Source organism: Hypanus sabinus, chromosome 18 (assembly GCF_030144855.1).
Source record: "Hypanus sabinus isolate sHypSab1 chromosome 18, sHypSab1.hap1, whole genome shotgun sequence".
Lineage (NCBI taxonomy): Eukaryota > Metazoa > Chordata > Chondrichthyes > Myliobatiformes > Dasyatidae > Hypanus > Hypanus sabinus.
In genome coordinates, this window is record NC_082723.1 from 77703893 (window position 1) to 77731444 (window position 27552).

A 27552-nucleotide genomic window follows, 5' to 3' on the forward strand; every position below is an offset into this window, starting at 1 on the left:
ATATATCCAAAATATATGGTCCTACTCTCTAAGGGTATTTCACATTTAAAGATGTCTTGTAGGGCATTGTGTATCCCCCTCCAATAGTTTTTGATAACAGGGCAGTCCCAAAAAATATGATAATGATTTGCATTTTGATTTCCACAATTTCTCCAGCAAACAGGGAGGTTACTATCATAGTGGGATTTCTGAGAGGGTGTAATAAAATTTCTTATCAAGTTTTTCCATCCAAACTTCCTCCATTTCTGTGAATTGGTACACTTCCATTGCTATCTCCATATTGTTGTCCATTCTTCCTCAGATATAATTATCCCTCCTTCCTTCTCCCATTTTGTTTTAATGTATGCAGTCGAATGTGTTTTAAGATTTGACAACCCCTTATACATGCTTGAAATGATTCTACTACCATTATCTAAATTATATGCTTTTCTAAAGAGCTCTATCAAGCATGTATTTGCCTTGGTTACATTTTTAAGCATCTTATTAACATATTGTCGCATCTGTAAATACCGATAAAAATCTTCTTTTTCTAATAACTGTTTCTCTTTAAGCATTTCAAAACTGAACAGTGTTCCTTCTTTCATTATGTTGCAAAGAACTTTAGCTGTCCAGTCCTTAAATCTAGCATCCAATTTATTTGGTGTAAAATCAGAGTCATATGCACACCATTTAAGAATTGCAGTATCTCCCTCTAGATTATATTCTTTTATAGTAGTTTTCCACATTTTAAAAGTCAATTTTACCCATGGGTTATCAACAGAATTTATGTACCTTTGCAGGTTGTTATCAGCCAAAATTGCTCGTATGGGGATGGGAAGTACCCGCTCCTCAATGTTTTTCCATTGAGCGTCATATGATGGGTTGCACCGACATATCACAGCTCTCAACTGTGCTGCAAAATAATAATCTCTAGGAGAAGGTAGGTCCCATCCCCCCTTTTCCTTTGCTAATTGCAAAGTTTTGAGACGAACTCTAGGCCTTTTACCCTGCCAAATATACCTTGATAGCATCTTGTTCCATTAATTGATTTTGATTAATCTCTATTGGTAGGGTCTGAAAGAGATATAGCAGTCTGGGCAGTATATTCATTTTAATAGACTCAATCCTTGAACTGAGATAGAAAAAAGGAATCAGGCTCCATCTTGCCACATCTTCCTTAATTTTATATAAAGGCTGATAATTACATTCTGATAATTTTGCCAAATCTTTTGGCATAATGATGCCCAAATATTTAAAAGACTCTGTGTGCCATGCCCAGGGGTATCGACTTTCAATTTCTCTTGGTGGGCTATAGTAATATGAAAGTAATTGGGTTTTACCTATGTTGATCTTGTATCCTGATAATTGACCATATTGCTCAAAGGATTGCATCAATTTAGGTAAAGAGTATATTGGTTGCCCTAGATAGATCAAAATGTCATCCGCATAACAAGCCAATTTATGCTCTGTCCCTTTAATAGTAATTCCCCTGATATCTTCATTTTGTCTGATGTATTGAGCTAATGGTTCCAGATATAATGTGAAGCGTAGTGGTGACCATGCACAACCCTGTCTCATGCTCCTTTCTAGGGCAAGACTTTTTGATAAATATCCATTGATTTTAATCCTAGCAGTAGGATTGTCATATAGTGTCTGTGTAGTTTTAATAATTGTATCTTGGAAACCAAATCTATGTAAAACTCTGTAAAGAAAATTCCAATTAACCGAATCAAATGCTTTTTCATCATCCACGCTTATCACTATTGCTTCGATTTTATTTTTTTGTATATAATCCATAATGTGAAGTGTCCTTCGTATATTGTCTTGAGTCTGGCATTGTCGTATAAAACCTGTCTGATCATTACTATCAGTATGGGTAGAAACTCCTCTAATCATTTGGCCATGATGGAGGTAAATAACCTATAAACTACATTAAGAACGGATATTGGTCTAAATGACCCGAATTCCATTTTATCCTTGCCTTCTTTCGGTATAGCTGAGATTATCGCTTCCTTCCAACTGGGTGGAATTTGTGCCTTTTTTAGAGCCCAATTCAGTGTGGGGAGTAAAACAGGAATTAACTCATTTTTAATTTCTTTGTACCACTCTGCCGTATACCCATCTGATGCTGGTGGCTTACTTAATTTAAGCCTACTAATTGCAGCTTTTAATTCAACTTCAGTTATGTCAGCAGTCATCCTTCTATTTTGTTCCTCGCTCAAAGTGGGTAACACTAGAGAATTCAAGAAGTGTCAATTTGGGTTATGCTTCCCCCTTGGAACTTTGGAATATTGAGTTTTGTAAAACACTTCAAAAGCTTCTTGAATTTCACTTAGCTTAATTTTTTTTATATCATTTTCGTTCTTGGGTCCCGAATTCTATGAATTGTATTTTCTGCTATCCCTTTTTTTCAGTTTCCACGCCAGTAATTTCATAGATTTTGATCCACTTTCATAATGTCTCTGTTTCAGAAACATTAAGTTTTTCCTGATTTCTTGCATTGCCAAATTATTTATTTCATTCCTAATTCTTTTAATCTCCCCTAATGTATCCTGTGCCAAATTCAATTTGTGTTCTTTCTCTAGTTCTTTCAGTCTATTTTGTAATTCCTCTGTTTTATTCCTTATTTTTTCTTGTATGAAGATATCGCTATAATTTTTCCTCTTAAGACCATCTTCAGAGTATCCCATAAAATGGGAGGTGAAACCTCTCCATTATCATTAAATTCTAAGTAGAGACCGATTTCTTTTCTAATTTGTTTCTTAAAGTACGGATCATTGAGTAGACTTGAATTTAGTTTCCAAATAGTATTCTTTGGTTGTAGGTCAAAATCAACAGATAAATGCATAGGTGCATGGTCATTTACATATATTGTCCCAATTCCACAGGTGTTTATTTTGCTTTTGTCTTTTCCAATGTTATGAAATAGTCTATTCTTGTATATACAGAGTGGGGAGCAGAATACTGAGTATTGAATACTTGAGTACAGAGCAGAATACTGAGTATTGAATACTTAGTACAGAATACTGTTAGGGAAAAGGTCCCTCCATACATCAAATAAACCAACATCCTCAAAAAGTGTATTAACTTTCTTATGTAAAGATTTTGTTTCATAAGTTTTTCTATTGGAACAGTTTAAGCTTGGCTGTAATTGTAAATTTAAGTCTCCCCCACATATCAGGAGACCTTCTGTTTCCGTTACCATAATATCAGTAATTTTCTGAAAGAAACCAGTATCACTTCCTGGGGGTGTGTATATATTCAATAGAGTAACCGAATTGCCGTCTATATTCCCCCTTACCAGAATATATCTGCCCTCTTTATCTCCCATTTTGAATACTTCTTCAAAATTTACCTTACTTGAGATAAGAATAGCAACTCCTCTCCTATGTCCTGATTTATATGAGGAGAAAAACAGATTAGTGAAGCCCAATCTTTTTAGTTTTTTATGCTCATTATCACTTAAATGAGTTTCCTGTAAATATACAACATGCGCTTGTTCTTTTTTCATTTTGGATAAAATCTCTTACGTTGGATTGGATTTAATAGCCAATTGACATTAAAGGAAATGAATTTTACCTTGTCCTTAGCCATCTGTATTTATCTGTCATTGAAATTAGCAGAATAAAACTTAATTGATCTACTCCCTGAACAAATAAGAACCAAGAAACGCAAATAATAACAAAAATGGCAACAAACGTGTGATTCCAAGGCTGAGGTCTCTAGTAGATGACCCTGTGTTGAGCTAGAGGAAAAGACTAGCTGTGGGGGATAACCCCTCCTACTTGTGAGGGATTATCACAATGAATCAGCAGTATTCATAAAAGTCAGCGAACAAATCCATTACTCAGAAAAGATTTCCCTGTGTACTCCGTATGTGTATATTTATATATATATATTTATATATACATATACACACACACAAAACATACATATTCTCATTTTGGTGGGGAAAAAGGAGTAAGTGAGCGAATAAAGAATAACAACTAAGTAATATAAAATCCACATTATAATAAGTATTTCTTGAGATAGGTATATCACCGTGTAATTTTGCTTCTATTTAGCTTCTCAACATTTTTAAAGTTAGCCAAACCTTATGGCTCTTCTGAAGGGTGGTGACGACCGTCTTTGGGAAACTCCCGGTCTCTTCCTGACATATTTCTCTCGGCCTCCTCCCGTCTTGATTCTTGCACTATTTCCCAAGCGGAGCGGGATAATTCCTCAGCCAGGCTTTCCCTCATTTTGGTCACGCTGACGGCCAACCCTCTGGCTTTCATGTCTGTAGTCGCCTCTTCCACTGTCTGGTACAACCGCGTCCCGTTGTCATAAAACACTCGAAGTTTAGCAGGGAATGGAGTTTGAAATCTAATCTTATTTTGCTTTAGTACTCTCTTTACTTCAGAGTATTCTCTACGTTTCTGGAGGACCGCGGGGTGGGGGGGTAATCTTGGTCAAAATATATTAATTTATCATCGAAAAACACTTCTTCTTACCCCAGGCCCTTTGTAGAATCTCGGCCTTGGTGCTGTACTGAAGGAATTTTATTATTATTGAACGTGGCTTTCTATCCTGGGTAGGTTTCGGAATTAACACGCGGTGGGCTCTTTCGATTTCCAGCTCCATAGCCGGGGGAAGATCCCGCGCATCCCGCAGTAACTTTCCGACAAACTCCATCATAGACGAGCCCTCCGCTCCTTCCAGAATGATGTAGATTCAGATATTTTTCCGCCGTGATCTTCCCTCCAGGTCAAGCAGTTTACCTTCTTGGTGATGTCATATTTTTATTGTCTTACTTAGTATCCGTTCCACGTTTTGAACACGATCTTCCACCTTCTCAATTCGAGTCTCTGCCACCGCTATTTTTTGATTGACGCTGGTGAGCTCTGACTTAATATCAAGGAGCTGCTGCTTTATATCTTTCTGTACCTCCATTATTTCTTTCAGGATTTTGAAGATATTCGCCACTTCGCCTAAACGAGGCCCAGTGTCTGCCTCACTAGCACGCGGGCGGATAGGAGAGCCGCTCGCTGCACTCCTCTCGGCCGTAGGCTCCGCAGTGTCGCTTTTTTTATTTCCATTCTTTTTCCCCATTCTTGCCCCTCTTTTCAGTTCAAATATTTTTTTGAAAAATATTATATTTGATGGGTTAACAGGGCTTAATACGCGTTTTTCTGGAGGAGCTGGTGAGTTAAGCTGCCATTCTCAATGATGACATCACCGGAAACCCACCCAAGCTTCTTCTGATGCCAAGTTCACATTGCTCACAAAAGCCATTAACCTCTAATTAATCTCATGAAATTTGAAACAGCTGCAACCACACAAATTTCACTTATCAGCTGGCTAACTTTGTAATTACTGGTAAAATTAACAGAACACAACAATTATCTAATCAGCTATGAAAGGCACAACTTCTAAATGTGCATGAAGAGGAATGTTTTCCATTGTATCACAGATAGCAAATCATTTCAAGTCTGCAATATTCAAAGTTTTCTTAAAAGGGAAAAAGATAATACACAGATTGAGATTCACTTACCACGAAAGTGGGAAGGGGGCAGGGAGAGGGGAATCACGGTTAGGCGAAGGGAGGGAGTGGAAAGCACCAGAGAGACATTCTGTAATGATCAACAACCAATTGTTTGGAATAAATTACCTTGCCTGGTGTTTCAGGACAGGGTGTGTCCACAGCTGTGGCACCCCCTGCCCCTGGCACTCCTTCTCTGCCACCTGTTCCACACACCTCCCACGGTGCTCCACCCTTACCATTCCAAACATCTTTTGCTCCTGCTAGATTTACAAACTTGCTCTCCGCTCCACATTGACAAATACAGTACTGTGCCGAAGTCTTTGGCACCCTAGCGATTTATATGTGTTTCGGACTTTTGCACAGCACTGAACATGAAATGGATCTTTTGCGTTAACAACCAACACAACCCAATGTTGTACTGGGAGCAGCTACTAGGAATGCCACACATTCCAGTTCCAACCTAGCACATCCACGATGTTAACAGAACAACAGAAAAAGAAGCCATTTTCCCCACTCACCCACCCACCCTCGAGCAATCTTGACCTTCATGTGACCTTCTATCTTATTGTCTGCCTGCACTACACTTTCTCTGTAACTGTATCACTTTTTTCTGCACTATTATTCCTTCTGAGTGGATAGCATACAAAAGAAAGTTTTTCACTGGACATATATGACAATACCTCCAAGAGAACTACAATCTCATCGTAGGGTTTGGAGGTTTACGTGCCTCTGTGACCCAGAGAGCCACATTGGCTGGGGTCAGGGCCTTTTGCTTGGCTCTTGGCAGGGTCACCCGCATCAAATAGGTCAAAGGGTAGAGGTTAAACTAGAGTGCCTCACTGTCAGGTTTGGGGGTTCAGCTCAGGACCAACAACCCTGAATGGTAAAACAAAATAGTTATGGAACCAGCAATGAAGAACCCTTCTACATCTGAGTGTGACTGTATTCCTGAGTCTCTATCCTGGACTTACATGACTGACAGTAGTGAAAACCACGAGGAAGGTACTGACATGATGAACGAAACCCTGAACACCACCAGAGATTCATGGCTGCCCTAAACGCCAGCTATGTAACAGTCAACAAGTACGTGTGACAATAACATCTTTAATAATTTCTCCTTCTGCACTGACAGGAGTTTCTCATTTACTCTTGCAAAATGATTGTGTTCAAATTCTCCTCACCTTTCTCTGCTTCCTCAGTGCACACACCTGAAGTACAGTAATGGCTACATGCTGCACAAAAATTTACAGCTGATGTTTGAAAGCACTGCACAAAATACAGGCCAGATGTTTGCTCAAGGATAAATTTCTTCCATGGTGAAACTTCAATAATATTTAACAATAATTAATTTCTTGTTGACTTGTTAACTATTTACTAAGAGAAACAGCCATCTGATAAAATAATAATACTTTATTGAGCCTAATTGGGAAATTATTTCATTACAGCAACAATTAAAAACACACTTAGCTGTGTGCAGACTTAACTGATAATAAAGTACAGAATAATAATATGCACAATAATTCACCAAATGTTCAATAATACCATACAAAATAATAAAACTATTGCACTATGATGTGTGTTCTCCTGTTGTACAGAGAACTGTTGTATATGATTGTTGCATTCAGAATCAGGTTTATTATCACCAGCATGTGATGTGAAATTTGTTAACTTTGCAGTTCAATGCAATACCTAATCAAGCAGAGAAAAAAATAAAATAAAAAAATAATAAAAAACAAGTAAATCAATTATGTATATTGAATAGATTAAGAACCATGTAAAAACAGAAAGACTGTATATTAAAGAAAATATTTTCTGTAACTATCCTTGTGACAGCAGTGCTGAATGAGCCTGTTCGTCCATAATGGAGAACAGTTTGTTTAGTGATCTCCTTTCCACCACTAACTCAAAAGAGTCCAGGTTGCAGCCAAGGATGGGTCCTGCCTTTTTGATGAGTCTTTTTGCATCTCCAGCATCGATGCTGCTCCCCAACATAAAGCTGCAAAGAAGACTGCACTCGCTACAACAGACTGATAAAAGATCTCCAGCATCCAGCTGCACACATTGAAAGATCTCAGCTTCCTTTGTCTGTTCATCCCTTTCTTGTAAACAGCCATAGACTTGTTAACTATTTACTAAGAGAAATAGCCATCTGACAAAATATCTTCAAATCCTGAAGAAGGGGAACGTCATTTCCATAAATACTAACCTGAGCTGCTGAAATCCCTCCAGCATTTTGTATGTGTTGCTCTGGATTTCCAGCTTCTTCAGAATCTCATGTTTATCATCGCTTTTGGACCATAAGAGCAGAATTAGGCCATTTGACCCATTGAATCTGTCCCACCATTTCATCATGGCTGATCCAATTCCCTCTCAACCCCAATCTCCTGCCTTCTCCCTGTATCCCTTCTAATCAAGAATCAATCTTGGCCTTAAATACATTAAACAACTAGGCCTCCACAACTGCCTGTGGCAATGAATTTCACTGATTCACCACTCTCTGGCTAAACAAATTCCTCCTCATCTCCTTTCTGAAGAACACCCCTCTGTTCTGAGGCTGTGTCCTATGGTCTTATGGTGTCCTCACTATAGGAAACATCCTCTCCACATCCACTCTATTGAGGCTTCTCACCGTTCGACAAGTTTCAATGAGGTCACCTCTCATTCTTCTGAATTCCAGTGAATACAGGCCCAGAGCCATCAAACATTCCTCATATGACAAGCCTTTTAATCCTGGAAACGGTTTCCTGAACCACCTTTGAACCCTCTCCAATGACAGCACATCCTTTCCTAGATAAGGGGCCTGAAACTGCTCACAATACTCCAACTGATACCTCACCAGTGTCTTATAAAGCCTCCGTCTTACATCCTTGCTTTTATATTCTAGTCCTCTTGAAATGAATGCCAACATGAAATCAATAACAATTGAAAAGTTTCACATTCCATAATTTAATTGAAAAGAGAAACTGGTATAAGTTCACCAGCAGCCAGTTAAATTCAAATTGGATCAATTATCTAGAAGTCTAGTGGCCAGTCCATTAACATCCGCTCCACTGTACCAACTCATCTTTCTTCAGAGAGAATCGGGTTCAGATCTAGTCCTAAAATATGCATGGCAGCCTTTGTTTTATGTGGTATTTTATGTGGATATTATTGTGGTTCTTTTCTGTGGCTGCCAGCATGAAGATGAATCTCAGGGCTGCATATCATGGTGTGTTTTCAGGTCAAATGTGCAATTTGGTGCTTTGCTGTCTCCCAAAGAGACTAAACATCACACTGCAGAATCCTCCAAAAAGAGTCCAAAGCCACAAAGATTAAACATCGAAACGCAGAGTGCTCTGAAACAAGTCCAAAGTCATGGACACTTTAATCAGCAATGAGTAATAGAGGTGATCACAAGTTCATATTCTGCCATTCTGTTCTCAAACTCATCAAACTTCCCCAGAGACAGCAAAAGAGCCAGATCGCCAAAAATCACCCCATCAAAATGTAAACTCCAGGCTCCAACTGCACGCGGTTCAATTGGAGAAGCACATTTAAAAGAAGTAGTTACTTCATGAACTACCTTCAGGACATTGCTGTTGGTTGCTGGTACCATCACAAGATACTTCTCTAACAATGACTAAGTAAAGGATTACACTAATTTTTGGATGCTGCCATCTAGCTATTTTATCAGAAGCCTAGAACGTCTCTGACATCTTTGGGCCAGATGTTAGTGAGGCCACAGCTGATGTATTGTGTACAGGTTTGGTTATTCTGTTGAGTCACTGAACTGGAAGAAATGCAACAAAGATCTACAAGGATGCTGTCAAGACCAGAGAGCCTAAGTTACAGGAAGAACTCAGGCAGGTTAGGACGTTATTCCCTGGGGCTGCAGGAGACCAAGGGGTGACCATACAGAGGTGTATAAAATCACGAAGGGATTAAAGGGTTAAAGGCTTAGAGAGATATGGATAGGTACATGGATGAGAAAGATTTAGAGGGATAGGGACAGGGATAGGGAAGGTTTAGAGGGATATGTTCAGGTACATGGATAGGAAAGGTTTAGAGAGACGCAGGCTAAACACAGGCAAATTGGAAATACTTAGAGAGGTTAGCCAGATAGGAACTGAGAAAATGAAAGCAGGAGGTCATCCAGTGCTCGAGTATAGAGCCATATAGAACAGAAATGGGACCTTCAGCCCAACTGGTCCACACACCCCATGATTTCCATTTACACTAGAGAGAATATTTGAATTTACATCATCCCTATGCAAGTAATTTCCATTTATATAATGTTATGAAATAAAATTCACATGTTATCTCCAAGATATCAGAGATGTATACTTGCATGGTGCCTATTCAAAATACACTTACAGTCAGAGTATGTGTTCTATATACCACCTTGAGATTAGTCTCCTTAAAGGCAGCCACAAAACAAAGAAACACAATGGAACCCATTAAAAAAAGAGAGACCATCAAACACCCAATGTGCTGAAAAAAGAACAAACTGTGCAAACAATGAAAGGAAGCAAGTAAAATTCGGAACTGAAGTTCACAAAAGTGAGTCCACAACCACAAAGCCATTTGCAGTCGATCCAGGAGCCCTTAGCTGCAGGCCACAGTCTGAGTTCAGCTCAAAGCTGAGTAAACCTCATGGAACAGTGAGCTGAACACTGGCCCATCCCTCACCTCTGGCCTTGACACCCTGACTTTCTCAATCGGCTCTGGTGCATAAATCGGCCAAACGTCAGGTCATTCCTCACTCTCGGACCCGAGCCTGCCTCCTCAATTTGGCCCATACCTGACCTTTCCAAATCTGGCCCAGCGCTGAATCATTCTTCACTCTGATGCCCAGACCCCGTCACCTTGACTCTGCCAGGCCTCAGTTCTGCCGCTTCGAATCACGTGCTCTCTGCCTGGATAAAATACCTTGTGTAATCTGTTAGACCAGGTGGAAGGAAAGAAATAAAGGTTGTGGAAGAGAGGGGTGCTGTCAATAAACAGCCTTTAGAAGCATTTGCTAATCAAATATAACTGAATACAAGTACTTGAAAATGAAGCATTTCCTGGGATCATACTTTTTAAAGGCACTGTGTTAGTTTAATGGTGACGATGACTTCCTAGAAGTCTGAGTTTTGCTGAAATCACCACCTTTCTGGGTCATGAGCACAAGGAGCAAACGTTCACAAGATAAAGGTTACGGTTTTGTTTGTGAAAGCCTCACTGCAGACTTGTAATGAGTTAGCTCTCACTGTCGATACAGACCAACAGCAACACAACTCTACAGTGCATGAGAACACCATTACCAGGTCGAGGGTGGATAAACACAAAACACACAACAATTTGACTGTTTCTTCTAATGGAAAATAAGCCCACTACCATAAGACATAGGAGCAGCAATAGGCCACTCTCTGACACACCCATGCAAATTTACAGTTCACCACAAAGCAACAATTTAACTCACACCAGCATAAACTTGGATCGAAACTGCACTGACAAAATATTTTAAACTATAATAAACAAAATAAAGAAGAGGACCCATTAGTCTACATCATGCACGTAATCATTAGAGCTTATAGGTGTATAATCAATTCAGTTTGCTTCACCCCATTTAATGACAATACCAAAACAGTACCAAGGGGAAGAACCAAGTTTAAAATAAATAAATAAATATATCCATGCAACGTCCAGGAAAAAGGCGTCAAATTTTGCAAGCTGGCTAACTGAAAGTGATTTATGCTTTCTCCAGGAAACCATAGCTTTCATGCAGATTTTCTGATATCTCTATCCGTCCTTCCGAATTTGGTTCTTTGAGCATCTTGCCCTTCAGCCCTGCTTGTTGTCTGTTTCTATTCCCTTCCTTTCCCAAAACTTCCTCAGCCCCATGCTCCCTCTGGAGAAAATGGCTATCCTTCTTTTCCCAGGCATCTTATTGACTAAAATGTTAACGAGACAAATCCTATTGGCTAATTACAACAAGGCTAACTTAAAGTAATTTTTATTTTTCAGTAAGAGCTAAATACTCAATTGTATCATGTAATTAAAGGAATAATTATGTATAGATTTGCATTTTAAAAAAATCTACAAAAAAATGCTCTAAAGCACAACTATATTAATAAAATAAAGACAGCTTTCTAACTGGCTGCATCACCGTCTGGTATGGTAGGTGGTGGGGTGGGGGGGTGCTACTGCACAGGGTCGAAGTAAGCTGCAAAGAGTTGTAAAACCAGGCAGATCCATCATGGGGACCAGACTCGTAGTATCCAGGACAGCTTCAAAGGGTGGTGCATCAGAAAGGCAGCACCCCATCACCCAGGACATGCCCTCTTCTCATTGTTACCATCAGGGAGGAGGTACAGGAGCCTGAAGCCACACACTCAGTGATTCAGGAACAGCTTCTTCCCCTCTGACATCCAATTTCTGAATGGACATTGAACCCATGAACACTACCTCACTACTTTTCTTAATCTCATTTTTTGCACAATAATTCAGTTTTCTTTTCACTCTATTATTCTGCATTGCACTACTGCTGCAAAGTTAGCAAATTTCACGATGTACAAGACCATAAGACATAAAAAAATTAGGCCATTCAGCTCATCGAGTCTGCTTTACCATTCCATCATGTCTGATCCTGGATCCCAATCAATCCCATACACCTGCCTTCTCACCACATCCTTTGATGGCCTGACCTATCAGGGAACTGTTAACTTCAGCCTTAAATATACCCATGGACTTGCCCCCCCCCCTCCACTTTCTGCAGGGATCACTCCCTATGTGACTCCCATGTCCACTCATCCCTCCCCACTGATCTCCCTCCTGGCACTTAACCTTGTAAGCTGAACAAGTGCTACACCTGCCCCTACACCTCCTCCTTCACTACCATTCACTACCCTAAACTGTCCTTCCAGGTGAGGTGACATTTCACCTGTGGAACTGTTGGGGTTAATACTGTGTTCAGTGCTCCCGGTGTGACCTCTTGTACATCAGTGAGACCTGACATAGATCGGGAGACTGCTTCGCTGAGCATCTACACTCTGTCCACCAGAACAAGCAGGATCTCCCAGTGGCCACCCATTTTAATTCCACTTCCCATTCCGAAATGTCCATCCATGGCCTCCTCCACTGTTGTGATGAGGCCACACTTAGGTTGGAAGAACTACACCTTATATTCTGTCTGGGTAGCTTCCAACTTGATGGCACAAACATTGATTTCTCAAACTTCCAGTAATGCCCTCTAATCCCACTTTCTGATCTCATTCCTCGCCTGCCCATCACCTCCTCTGGTGCTCCTCCCCCATTTTCTTTCTTCCATGGCCTTCTGTCCTCCTTCTCTTTCACCAATCAACTTCCCAGCTCTTTACTTCATCCCTCCCCCTCCCTGTTTCACCTATCAGCTGGTGGTTCTTTCTCCCCTCCCCCACCTTTTAAATCTACTCCTCAGCTTTTATTTCTTCAGTCTTGCCAAAGGGTTTCAGCCCAAAACATTGACTATACTTCCCCCCACCCCCCCATAGATGCTGCCTAGCCTGCTCCCCCCAGCATTTTGTGTGTTTTGCTCAGATTTCCAGCATCTGCAGATTTTCTCATTTCTACTTGTAAACCTGCTGGCTCATGCTCAGCTCTATCAGCCTGGTTCCCATCCCACTGCCATATTAGTTTAAATCACTCCAACAGCCTTAGTAAACCTGCTCAGTGATTCTTAAACCAGGGTTTTACATTTGTACTGCATATGACATATTCTGAGCAAAGCAACTTGACTGTATGGTTCTTGAAGTACAAAAGCTATATGTAAGAAATAAATTATTTTGCATTGCAGATAGGGGACTGACCAGGGCTGTGTAGATTGTTCCCTCGCTGTTGGATTTATTTCTGGCCAAGCCAAACCAACAGTGGCGATAATGAGACGTAAAGCTCCCATTCCTTGGCCCCATCAGTATTTTTTATTTACTGGTATACAGTACAGAACAGGCACATCTGTCCCTCGAGCCACACAGCCCAGCAATCCTCCTGACTTAATCATGGGACAACTTACAATAACGAATTAACCTTTCAACTTCTGTATCTTTGGACTATGGGAAGAAACCAGAGTACCCGGAGGAAACCGATGGAGTCATGGGGAAAACATACAAGCTCCTTACAGACAACAGTGGAAATTGAACCCAGGTCACTGGTACTGTAAAGTGTTGTGCTAACCACTACACTACCATGTGATGGGAATTGAACCCGGGTCACTGGTACTGTAAAGTGTTGTGCTAACCACTACACTACCGTGTGATGGGAATTGAACCCGGGTCACTGGTACTGTAAAGTGTTGTGCTAACCACTACACTACCATGTGATGGGAATTGAACCCGGGTCACTGGTACTGTAAAGTGTTGTGCTAACCACTACACTACCGTGTGATGGGAATTGAACCCGGGTCACTGGTACTGTAAAGTGTTGTGCTAACCACTACACTACCCGTGTGATGGGAATTGAACCCGGGTCACTGGTACTGTAAAATGTTGTGCTAACCACTACACTACCGTGTGATGGGAATCGAACCCGGGTCACTGGTACTGTAAAGCATTGTACCACGCTGCCCTATTAGAGTAACAACCATAGAACATAAAACTGTACATTACAGGTTCTTGAGCCCATTATGTTGTGCCAAACTTTTAACCTACTCCAAGATCAACCTACCCCTTCCCTGCCATAACCCTCCATCCGTCTATCATCCATCTATGTTGTAATGTGAGTATTATTAAAAGTAAGTTAATACTAATCAGGAAGCTGTTGGTAACAAGGGGCTGGTTCCAGGGTTGGGAGGTGTGGGGTTTACTTCTGGTATACATTGTATGTAGTTCCACCACCCATGCCGCACGAGGTACCTGAAAGCCTCTGTATTGTAAATATCATTTGCCGTCCCAGATAAAGATGTTCTTTTGACCATGAAATTGTCGAGTGGTCCTTTCTTAAAGTAGAAGTTACCACATTTTTTGGCAATGAGGTGAACTGGTTTTGTGGACCCGTTTCAAACAGGAGCTGTGAGAGGACGAGGAGCCTCGTGTTCAGATGGCTACATTCGGGACTATCGGTGAGTTCGATGAGCAAATCGAGGATTGGCTGGGGTGTGATAAAAGGTTGGGGCACTTTTTCTGTGCGACTGAAACTACTGAGGAGGCTAAGAAGTGCTCTATTCTCCTGGGTGTGTGTGGGTCAAAGACTTGCAAGTTGATAAGGAACTTAGCCGTGCCGCAGAAACTGGGAGAAATTCCATATGACGAACTGGTCAAACTCGTGAGGAACCATCACAATCCGCAACCTTCGGTGATAGTCCATAGTCCAACAGTCCAAGTTTCACTGCCGTGTCCGGAAGCCAGGTCAGTCTGTGGCCGAGCTTCAGCAGCTGTCGGAGCATTGTGATTTCAGAGCAGTGTTGGGTGACATGCTCCATGATAGATTAGTATGCGGCATTAATAACGATCCCATACAACACCGCTTGTTAGGGAAAACCCACCATTGACTTTCAAGAAAGCCCTAGAGATTGTCCAAGGCATGGAGATGGCTGCTAATAATGCTCAGGATATCCAGAAAGGACATGGGGGGGGGGGGGGTGGGGGGAGTCGCAGTCAGCAGCAGTGCACCAAGTCAGGAGGGAGTCTGGCAAACAGGCAAAGCGGGTGGAATGTTTTCAGTGTGGAGGGACACACTATGCAAATGCTTGCACATTCAAAGAAAGATACTGTCTGCCATGCTTGTAGCAAAAAGGGGCACTTAGTTAAAAAGTGTGGGAGTTCAAAGGGTGAGGTTAAGCCTGGGCAGGGGAAAGCTCAATAGGCTCAGACAGCCACACACCACCTAGGACGGGGGTCGGCAACCCGCGGCTCCGGAGCCACATGTGGCTCTGGAGCCACATGTGGCTCTTTTAGGTCTGTGCTGCGGCTCCCTGTTGCTTTGGGAAATAATTGGTTGTGGCGACCCTTTTCCTGGCACATCCGAACCGACTCACAATAAGATAGCCTACGGGGGTTTGCGAGCACAGAGCTTTGGAGCCTCTGCGCCATGGGGGGGGGGGGGGGGCAGGTTGAGGGAGGCTTAAAAGTGAGGCTGAAGATTTCGAATAAAGTTTTTTTCCTTCGACTGCAGTTACCGACTCCGTGTCGTAATTTTAGCGCTGCGTGTAGCACACCGCTACATGGTCAGTATTTAATTAATATGTTTTTTATGTTAGTTTGTTAGTTTTTGAAATGTAAATCTAAATTTGAAGATTATGGTGATCTTGTACAATCTAAATAAGACGTTGTGGCGGGCGACCCATTTCCTGACACATCCGAACCGGCTCACAATTAGCCAGCGTTCAGGCTAAGGGAGATAGCCTACGGGGGTTTGTGAGTACGTGTCTTTTGCAGCATCCGCGCCCATGGGGGGCGGGTTGAGGGAGGCTTAAAAGCAAGGCTGTTTAGTTCGAATAAAGCTATCTTTGACTGCAGTTTACTGATTGCGTGTAGCAACCGCTACAACGTGTTTTTATCGCTGGCTGTCCAGAGGGGAGGTGCTGAAACGCTTTGTCGCGCGTCTGGAAGAAGTGAAAACTTTCCTGGGCAGCAAAGGGCTCAACTTTCCTGAGCTGGAACAGCCAGAGTGGCTGGAAAAGCTACACTTCATGGTAGACATGACAGCGCACCTGAACACGCTGAACACAGCTCTTCAACGGGGTAAGGACGTACAGCCCTGCACATGTTGGGGGATGTTTTGCATTCGAGCGCAAGTTGACGTTGCTTGCCAGAGATTTACAGAAAGGCACATTGTCTCACTTCCCCAATTTGAGAGAGTTCAAACAATGTCACGACATGATAAATTCGGAGTATTTACATTCTGCAATCATCGCAATGCAAACATCGTTTGGGAAACGCTTCTGTGAGTTCAGAGAGGAAAAAAACACATTATCCTTCCCGGTCACTCCCCTAAGCATCGATCCATCCCTACTGAATACGACTGCATTGTCAGGTGTGAGTCAACCTGAAGAAGTATGATAAATATTTTAATTGCGTATTATTTTACGTATATTCATATGTTTTCATTGTTCAGTGAAATAGTCCTTTTATTTTTCAGGTTGACAGCTGGCTGACGTTATTTTTGGTTTGCTGCTGGCGGCAAATTTAAGTTTGGCGTTTTTCATAAATACAAGAAGGACTCAAATAGACGTTGAGTATTTTACTTAAAAGTAACCTTCAACCCAACGTCTTTTTTTCGGAGTTCAAAATGTTTTTGTTGCATGCAGAAATGTAATTTCGTTTTCTCTGCAGGAGTTCATCAATTTCATAAATGCAACACATTATAGTTTATTTATACATAGCATAAAGGCAAAACAAAACGTTGTATGCAGTGTTATTTCATTTTAAATGTCAAACGGGTTTTGCGGCTCCCAGTGTTTTCTTTTCTGTGGGAAACGGGTCCAAGTGGCTCTTTCAGTGGTAAAGGTTGCTGACCCCTGACCTAGGAGAAGCAGACGAGGAAGCAGTATGTGCCTACAACGCGTTTGGAGTGGAAACGGATGAGGAACCTTCTGAACCATATTATGCCACAGTTACTGTCAGAGGAAAGAGCATTAAGTTTGAGATTGATTCAGGGGCTACTGCATCGGTCATTAGTGAGGAGACCTACAGGAGGGCATGGGGGTCCAACCTGGCCATCTCAGCTCAAACTCAGGACCTATAGAGGGCAGCCCATACCTCATTTAACGGTGTTATATGTGGATATTTCAGCCGGGGGTTAGAAGGCTGAAGCCAGGCTAGTGATAGCTAAGGACAGTGGGCCCAGTCTTTTGGGCTGTGATTGGCTTCGCAAAATCCAAATTTTGTATTTATTATCCAAATTAAGTATGCACACACAACGGAAGACATTCTGCAACGGTATAGTTAAGTTTTTAGGAACGAGCTGGGCATGCTGAAGGGTGTGACAGTGAAACTCCATGAGGGAAACTCCTTGAGGCCACACCATGTTTTTTTTAAGCCCAGGTCAGTGACCTATGCCATGAAAAACAAAGTCAAGGAGGAGCTGGAACGTTTACAGGGGCTGGGCATCATTGAGCCCGTCCAGTTTTCAAGGTGGGCAGCTCCCATTGTTCCAGTTTTGAAGACATAAAATGGCGAAGATATGTGGGGACTACAAGCTTACAGTGAATCAGATCTCACGGCAGATTTACTGCAGGTCCTCCATCTTAGGTCGTGTTCTGTGCTTCCTTCCCAGTAGCTTCCTCCCAGTTTTTACTACTGTCAGTTGTGCAAGTCCCGGGTGGAGACTCAGGAATACTGTCACACTCAGATATAGAAGGAATCTTCATTGCTGTTTCTGTAACAGTTTTGTTTTCCCAGTCAATCAGTCAAGGTTATTAGCCTTGAGCTGAACCCCGAAACCTGGAGGACCGATGGACCACTTAGTCTGGCCTCTACCCTTTGACCTGTTTGGCATGGGTGACCCAAGCAAGAGCCAAAGCATAAATCCCTGATTCAGGCCAACATAACTCTGAGTCACTGAGGCACTCAAGCCTCCAAACCTTACAACGAGGTTGCAGTCTTCTTGGAGGTCCTCTTAAAATAAATGTGAACATTGCATTTGCCTTCCTCACCACTGTCTCAACCTGCAAATTAACCTTTCAAGAATCCAGCACAAGGGCTCCCAAGGTACAGCCTGAACAGATGCTAGCACAATATGTAAAGTTAGATTTAAACTGGTGGACAGAGTTTAGTCCTTGCTTTAAGGAAATTGTCCTGCTTAGGTACAAGGAGAAAAATAACTGATTCAAGAGCAAAGCTTCAAGGAGCAGTAGGTACAGATGTTTTTAAGATTCAGACCTCTGGTATTATGGGAGCAACTTGACTTTGAGAGGAGGTGCAGCGGCTGACCGACTAGTGCAGAGTCTCTGAATGTGAACAAAACAAAAGAGAGTGTTGTTGACTTCAGGAGGGCAAGGAGTGACCACACCCTGCTAAACATCGACGGCTCCTTGGTAAAAATTGTTAAGAGCACCAAATTTCTTGGTGATCACCTGGCGGAGAGTCTCAGCTGGTCCCTCAACACCAGCTCCATAGCAAAGAAAACCCAGCAGCGTCTCTACTTTCTGCGAAGGCTGAGGAAAGTCCATCTCCCACCCCCCACCCCCCATTCTCATCACATTCTACAGGGGTTGTATTGAGAGTATGCTGAGCAGCTGCATCACTGCCTGGTTCAGAAATTGTACTAACTCGGATTGCAAGACCCTGCAGCGGATAGTGAGGTCCGCTGAAAAGATTATCGGGGTTACTCTTCCTGCTATTATGGACATTTACATAACACGCTGCATTCGCAAAGGAAACAGCATTATGAAGGACCCCACACATCCCTCATACAATCTCTTCTCCCTCCTGCCGTCTGGGAAAAGGCATCGAAGCATTCTGGCTCTCACAACCAGATGATGTAACAGTTTCTTCCCCCAAGCTATCAGACTCCTCAATACCCAGAGCCTGGACTGACACCTTACTGCCCTATTGACTTGTTTATTATTTACTGTAATGCTTGCACTGTTTTGTGCACTTTATGCAGTCCTGGGTGGGTCTGTAGTCTAGTGTAGTTTTCTTCTGTGTTGTTTTTTTACGTAGTTCAGTCTAGTTTTTGTACTATGTCATGTAACACCATGGTCCTGAAAAAACGTCGTCTCATTTTTACTATGTACTGTACCAGCAGTTATAGTCGAAATGACAATAGAAGTGTCTTGACTTGACTTTATTGTCATTTCAGTCAGGAATCTAACCACAGTGTCTCGGTGCAGCTGTGTTGTGGACAGCAGAAGCTGGTTAAGATGTGTAAGTCCAACATTAGCTGATGGACCAAGCTGAAAAATGGTGTCAGCATCGGTGATGTTCCCATAGAACATTACAGCACAGAAACAGGCCTTTTGGCCCTTCTTGGCTATGCCGAACCATTTTTCTGCCTAATCCCACTGACCTGCACCTAGACCATATCCCTCCATACCCTTCTCATCCATGTACCTGTCCAAGTTTTTCTTAAATGTTAAAAGTGAGCCTGCGTTCATCACTTCAACTGGCAGCTCATTCCACACTCCCACTATGCTGTGTGAAGAAGCTCCCCCTAATGTTCCCTTTAAACTTTTCCCTTTCACCCTTAACCCATGTCCTCTGTTTTTTTCTCCCCTGGCCTCAGTGGAAAAAGCCTGCTTGCATTCACTCTATCTATACCCATCATAATTTTATACACCTCTATCAAATCACCCCTCATTCTCCTATGCTCCAGGGAATAAAGTCCTAACCTATTCAACCTTTCTCTGTAACTCAAGTTTCTCAAGTCCCGGCAACATCCTTGTAAACCTTCTATATAACAAATAACCATATAACAATTACAGCATGGAAACAGGCCATCTGCACTCTGCACTCTTTCAACCTTATTAGTATCCCTCCTGTAATTAGGTGACCGAAACTACACACAATACTCCAAATTCAGCCTCACCAATGTCTTATACAACCTCACCATAACATTCCAACTCTTATACTCAATACTTTGATTTATAAAGGCCAATGTACCAAAAGCTCTCTTTACGACCCTATCTACCTGTGATGCCACTTTTAGGGAATGTTGTATCTGTATTCCCAGATCCCTATGTTTTACTGCACTCTTCAGTGTCCTACCAGTTACCTTGTATGTTCTACCCTGGTTTGTCCTTCCAAAGTGCAATACCTCACACTTGTCTGCATTAAACTCCATCTGCCATTTGTCAGCCCATTTTTCCAGCTGGTCCAAGTCCCTCTGCAAGCTTTGAAAACCTTCCTAACTGTCCACTACACCTCCAATCTTTATATCATCAGCAAATTTGCTGATCCAATTTACCACATTATCAACTAGATCATTGATATAGATGACAAATAACAATGGACCCAGCACTGATCCCTGTGGCACACCACTAGTCACAGGCCTCCACTCAGAGAAGCAATTCTCCACTACCACTCTCTGACTTCTCCCATTGAGCCAATGTCTAATCCAATTTACTGCCTCACCATGTGTACCTAGTGACTGAATCTTCCTAACTAACCTCCCATGCGGGACCTTGTCAAAGGCCTTCCTGAAGTCTGTGTAGACAACATCCACTGCCTTCCCTTCATCCACTTTGCTGGTAACCTCCTCGAAAAACCCTAAGAGATTGGTTAAACATGACCCACCATGCACAAAGTCATGCTGACTTTTTCTAATAAGTCCCTGTCTATCCAAATACTTGTAGACCCTATCTCTTAGTACTCCTTCCAATAGTTTGCCTACTACTGACGTCAAATTTACAGGCCTATAATTTCCAGGATTACTTTTAGAGCTTTTTTTAAAACAACGGAACAGCATGATAGGAGCATCCAATCCTCCAGCACCTCACCCATGGATACCGACATTGTAAATATATCTGCCAAGGCCCCTCAATTTCAACACTCCTCCTAAAAGGTCTGAGAGAATACCCTGTCAGGTCCTGGGGATTTATCTACTCTGATTTGCCTCAAGACAGCAAGCACCTCCTCCTCTTTAATCTGTATAGTTTCTATAACCTCATTACTTGTTTGCCTTATTTCTATAGACTCCTTGCCAGCTTCCTTAGTAAATACAAATGCAAAAAACCCATGTAATATCTCCCCCATTACTTTTGGTTCCATACATAGCTGACCACTCTGACCTTCAAGAGGTCAATTTTATTCCTTACTATCCTTTTGCTCTTAATATACCTGTAGAAGCTCTTAGGATTATCCTTCACCCTGACTGCCAAAGCAACCTCATGTCATCTTTTAGCCCTCCTGATTTCTTTCTAAAGTATTTTCTTGCACTTTTTATGGTCCTCAAGCACCTTACTTGCTCGTTGCCTATACCTGTCATTTATCTCTCTCTTCTTCTTAATCAGATTTCCATTATCCCTCAAAAACCAAGGTTCCTTATTCTTATTCACTTTGCCTTTAATCCTGACAGGAGCATACAAACTCTGCACTCTCAAAATCTTTGCTAGGAACTATGGTTAGCATTCACACAAACATTGACAAGGATGTGGCCAGGACTTGAGGTCCTGAGTTACAGGGAAAGGTTGGATAGGTTAGGACTTACCAAAGTACCTACAAAAAGTGCAGAAGTTACTTACAAACGGTGGATACGGCCAAGTCCATCACATCTAGTGCCCTCCTCACCATCTACATGGAGTGTTGTCACAGGAAAGCAGCATCCATCATCAGGCATCCCCCACCACCACCCAGGACATGCTCTCGTCTCATTGTGGCCATCAGGAAGAAGTTACAGGAGCTGCAGAACCCACACCAGCAGGTTCAGGAATAGTTACTACACCTCAACCATCATGTTCCTGAATGAGAGAGGATAACTTCACTTGTCCCAATACTGAACTGCTCCCACAACCTATGGACTTAATTTCAAGGTCTCTTCATCTCATTGTCTCCATATTTATTGTTTATTCGGTATTAACTGTTTCTTTCTTTTTGTATTTTAACAGTTTATTGTCTTTTGCACTCTGTCCATCCTGTTGGGCACAGTCCTTCTTTAATTCCATTATGTTTCTTGTATTTACTGTGAATGCCTGCACAAAAATGAATCGTAGAGTTGTGTCTGGTGACATATGTACTTTCATAGTAAATTTACTTTGAAGTTTTGAATTTATTCCCTAGAATGTAGAAGACTGAGGGGAGATTTGATAGAGCTATATAAAATTATGAAGGATATAGATAGGGTAAAGGCTATTTTCACAAAGGTTGGGTGAGACTACGATGAGAAGTCATGGGTTAAAAGTGAAAGATTAAATATTTAAGGGAAACTTCTTCAGTGTTGGTAAGAGTGTGGATCAAATTGCCAGCAGAAGTGGTATATGTGGGTTTGATTTCAACATTTAGAGAAGTTTGGACAGGTACAGAGAGGGGTGTGAGGGCTATGGTCCCAGTGCATGTTGATGGGAGTAGCCAATTTAAATGGTACGGCACAGAGTAGATGAGCCAAAAGGCCTGATTGTGTATTGCACTGTAGTATGACCCATGGGGTATCTTTATTGATATATAATTTTACATATTTCTGTCAAATTTCCTCACAGTTTTTGCCACTCTAGAGAAAACAGCAACAGCGTCCAAATTCTCCTCATAGCACATACTCCAACCAACCAGGCAGGACAAGTGCTACACCTGTCCCCACACTTCCCCCCACCTCCATTCCTGCCCTGTGCCTCCACCCGCCTCCATTCCTACCCCCGCATCTCCCCCCGCTTCCATTCCTGCCCCCGCACCTCCCCCGCCTCCGTTCCTACCCCCGCATCTCCCCCCGCTTCCATTCCTGCCCCCGCACTTCCCCCGCATCTACCCCCAGCTCCATTCCTACCCCCGCATCTCCCCACCTCCATTTCTGCCCTGTGCCTCCACCCGCCTCCATTCCTACCCCCGCATCACCCCGCTTCCATTCCTGCCCCCGCACCTCCCCCGCATCTCCCACCTCCATTCCTGCCCTGTGCCTCCACCCGCCTCCATTCCTACCCCCACATCACCCCGCTTCCATTCCTGCCCCCGCACCTCCCCAGCCTCCATTCCTGCCCCCGCACCTCCCCAGCCTCCATTCCTACCCCTGCATCTCCCACCTCCTCCATTCCTAACCCCGCATCTCCCCCAGCCTCCATTCCTGCCCTGTGCCTCCCCCCGCCTCCATTCCTACCCCCGCATCTCCCCCCGCTTCCATTCCTGCCCCCGCACCTCCCCCAGCCTCCATTCCTACCCCCGCATCTCCCCCCGCTTCCATTCCAGCCCCCGCACCTCCCCAGCCTCAATTCCTGCCCCTGCATCTCCCACCTCCTCCATTCCTAACCCCGCATCTCCCCCGCCTCCATTCCTGCCCCCGCACCTCCCCGCCTCCATTCCTACCCCCGCATCTCCCCCCGTTTCCATTCCTGCCCCCGCATCTCCCCAGCCTCCATTCCTGCCCCCGCGCCTCCCCAGCCTCCATTCCTGCCCCCGCACCTCCCCAGCCTCCATTCCTGACCCCGCACCTCCCCAGCCTCCATTCCTGACCCCGCACCTCCCCAGCCTCCATTCCTGACCCCGCACCTCCCCAGCCTCCATTCCTGCCCCGCGCCTCCCCAGCCTCCATTCCTGATCCCGCACCTTCCCAGCCTCCATTCCTGCCCCCGTACCTCCCCAGCCTCCATTCCTGCCCCCGCGCCTCCCCAGCCTCCATTCCTGCCCCTGCATCTCCCACCTCCTCCATTCCTAACCCCGCATCTCCCCCGCCTCCATTCCTGCCCCCGCACCTCCCCGCCTCCATTCCTACCCCCGCATCTCCCCCCGTTTCCATTCCTGCCCCCGCATCTCCCCAGCCTCCATTCCTGCCCCCGCGCCTCCCCAGCCTCCATTCCTGCCCCCGCACCTCCCCAGCCTCCATTCCTGCCCCCGCACCTCCCCAGCCTCCATTCCTGACCCCGCACCTCCCCAGCCTCCATTCCTGACCCCGCACCTCCCCAGCCTCCATTCCTGACCCCGCACCTTCCCAGCCTCCATTCCTGCCCCGCGCCTCCCCAGCCTCCATTCCTGATCCCGCACCTTCCCAGCCTCCATTCCTGCCCCCGTACCTCCCCAGCCTCCATTCCTGCCCCCGCGCCTCCCCAGCCTCCATTCCTGCCCCCGCGCCTCCCCAGCCTCCATTCCTGCACCCTCGCCTCCATTCTTGCCCCTGCACCCCCTACCTCCATTCCTGCTTCCTCACCTCCTTCCCCTCGCCTCCATTCAGGGCTCCAAAACCCTTCCAGGTGAGGCAACACTTCAGCTGCAAACCCATTGGGCTTTTCAATTTTATCCGATGGAGCCAGGGCAACCTCCTTTACTTGACACAAATTGAGGGACCACTTAATCAGGCACCTTCACTCTGTCCACTGAAAAAAGGCAGGATTTCAAGGTTGTTACCCATTTCAACTTGACTTTGCATCCCTATTAAGTCCACGGCCTCCTCTACTTCCACGATGAGGCAAAGCACAGATCGGAGAAGCAATGCCTGATATTCTGTCTGGGTAGTCTTCGACCTGATGGCACGATCATCGATTTCTCCAGCATCCAACCATTTTGACCACTCTCCCTTTCTCTTTCTCCCATTCCCCATTCTGGTTAGCATCTCATTCTTCTCTTCTCAACATGAAATTACATTCATCTGGTTCTCTTCCTCCTCCTCTTCCTTCTACAGTCAGTTCTCTCCTGTTAAGTTTTGTTCTTCTTTAACCCTTTACCTCTTCCACCTATCACTTCTCGGCTTGTTACTTTGCCCCTACCTTCCTCCATCTATTACCTGCCAGCTTCCCTTCACCCTAATTCTGGCTTCTGCCCTCCCTACCCACTTTCCTCTCCAGTTCTGATAAAGGGTCTTGGCCTCTCCAGAGATGTGGCCTGACTCACTACACTCCTCCAGCATTTTGTGTGTGTTTGCATTTCCAGAATGTGCAATATCTCCATGCTTATCCTCTATATGAAAGCAAAATTTCCTACAGATGTACCATGGAGAGCATTCTAACTGGTATGGGGGGGGGGGGGGGGGGTTCTAAATCACAGGATCAAGAGAAGCTGCAGAAAGTTGTCAACTCTGTCATGGACACTGCCTCTGTAGTATCAGGCCACCTTCAAGCAGCGGTGCCTCAAAGCGGTTCATCACCCAGGTTGTGCCCTCTTCTCTTTGCTACCATCAGGAAGGAGGCACAGAAGCCTGAAGGCACACACTCAGCAATTCAGGAACAGCCTCTTCCCCTCTGCCATCCGATTTCTGAATGGATAGTGTATCCACGAACAATACCTCACTAATCACTTTTTAAATTTATTTCTGTTTTTGCTCTACTTATTTTGTATTCAGGTTTTTTTCCCTAAATTTGTCATGTATTGCATTGAACTGCTGCTGCAAAGTTAACAAATTTCACGACAGGTGCCGGTGATATCAAACCTGATTCTGATATGTCAGCTGTGAAAGCTCAGCCCTGTCTACATTTATATTTCCTTTGGAGATCTGAAAAGATGATAGTGTTCCTGTTTAACCTTCACACCATGGTCAGCCTCGACACATACCTCAGATAGGTTGATGTGGCCACTTTTCAGCACTTCCCGAATTCCCATTTTGCCATGGAAAAAGCCATCCTTATTGACCAGGGAAGAGCCCATTCGGAGTTGTTGACAGACAGGGAAACCCTCAGACAGATTTGCATGAAGGCCAAGGGGAAGCCTGTTTCTGTTTGAGAGAGGAAGAAAGAACTTGGCTCAAAAAAATAGAAAACCCTGCCTCCCAGATAACCCCCCACCTTAAATTCCTCCATATACCTGTCTAGTAGTCTCTTAAACTTCATTAGTGTATCTGCCTCCAACACTGACTCAGGCAGTGCATTCCATGCACCAACCACTCTGAGTGAAAAACCTTCCTATAATATCCCACATGAACTTCCCTCCCCTTAACGGAAAGCCATGTCCTCTTGTACTGAGCAGTGGTGCCCTGGGGAAGAGGCGCTGGCTGTCCACTCTGTCTATCCCTCTTAATATCTTGCACACCTCTATTATGTCTCCTCTCATCCTCCTTCTCTCCAAAGAGTAAAGCCCTAGCTCCCTTAATCTCTAATCATAATCCATATTCTCTAAACCCAGCATCCTGGTAAATCTCCTCTTTCCAATGCTTCCACATCCTTATAGTGAGGTGACCAGAACTGGACACAGTACTCCAAGTGTGGCCTAACTAGAGTTTTATAGAGCTGCATCATTACATCACGTCTCTTAAACTCTATCCCTCGACTTATGAAAGCTTTCTTAACTACCCTATCTACCTGTGAGGCAACTTTCAGGGATCTGTTGACATGTACCCCCAGATCCCTCTGCTCCTCCACACTACCAAGTATCCTACCATTTACTTTGTACTCTGCTTTGGAGTTTGTCCTTCCAAAGTGTACCACCTCACACTTCTCCGGGTTGAACTCCATCTGCCACTTCTCAGCCCACTTCTGCATCCTATCAATGTCTCTCTGCAATCGTCGACAATCCTCTACACTATCTACAACACCACCAACATTTGTGTCGTCATTAATAAAAATCATGAGAAGTAGAGGTGCCAGAACAGATCCTTGTGGGACACCACTAGTCACAACCCTCCAATCTGAATGTACTCCCTCCACCACAACCCTCTGCCTTCTGCAGGCAAGACAATTCTGAATCCATCTGGCCAAACTTCCCTGGATCCCATGCCTTCTGACTTTCTGAATAAGCCTACCATGTGGATCCTTGTCAAATGCCTTACTAAAATCCATGTAGATCACATCCACTGCACTACCCTCATCTATATGACCATAAGATATAGACAATATACAGTAGGTGCAGTAGGCCATTCGGCCCTTCTAGCCAACACCGCCATTCACTGTGATCATGGCTGATCATACACAATCAGTACCCCGTTCCTGCCCTCTCCCCATATCCCTTGACCCCGCTATCTATAAGAGCTCTATCTAACTCTCTCTTGAATGCATCCAGAGACTTGGCCTCCACTGCCTTCTGGGGCACAGAATTCCACATATCCACCACTCTCTGGGTGAAAAAGTTTTTCCGCATCTCTGTTCTAAATGGCCTACCCCTTATTCTTAAACTGTGGCCTCTAGTTCTGGACTCACCCATCAGCGGGAACATGCTTCCTGCCTCCAGTGTGTCCAATCCCTTAATAATCTTATATGTTTCAATCAGATACCCTCAGATACCCTCTCATCCTTCTAAATTCCAGTGTATACAAGCCCAGTTGCTCCAATCTTTCAACATATGACAGTCCCGCCATTCTGGGAATTAACCTTGTGAACCTGCGCTGCACTCCCTCAATAGCAAGGATGTCCTTCCTCAAATTTGGAGACCAAAACTGCACACAGTATTCCAGGTGGGGTCTCACCAGCACCCTGTACAGCTGCAGAAGGACCTCTTTACTCTTATACTCAATTCCTCTTGTTATAAAGGCCAGCATGTCATTAGTTTTCTTCACTGCCTGCTGTACCTGCATGCTTGCTTTCATTGACTGATGTACAAGAACACCTAGATCTC

General features: G+C 43.9%; 1 protein-coding gene across 1 annotated transcript in view; it reads right to left on the reverse strand.

Moving 5' to 3' along the window:
* The window catches only part of ydjc (YdjC chitooligosaccharide deacetylase homolog), a 120556-nt gene that overhangs the window by 31364 nt on the left and 61640 nt on the right, over positions 1 to 27552 (reverse strand). Inside the window, exon 3 of the mRNA XM_059943726.1 lies at positions 25561 to 25720. Within this exon, the coding sequence (XP_059799709.1) occupies positions 25561 to 25720 (160 nt within the window). The remainder of the gene's footprint in view (positions 1 to 25560; positions 25721 to 27552) is intronic.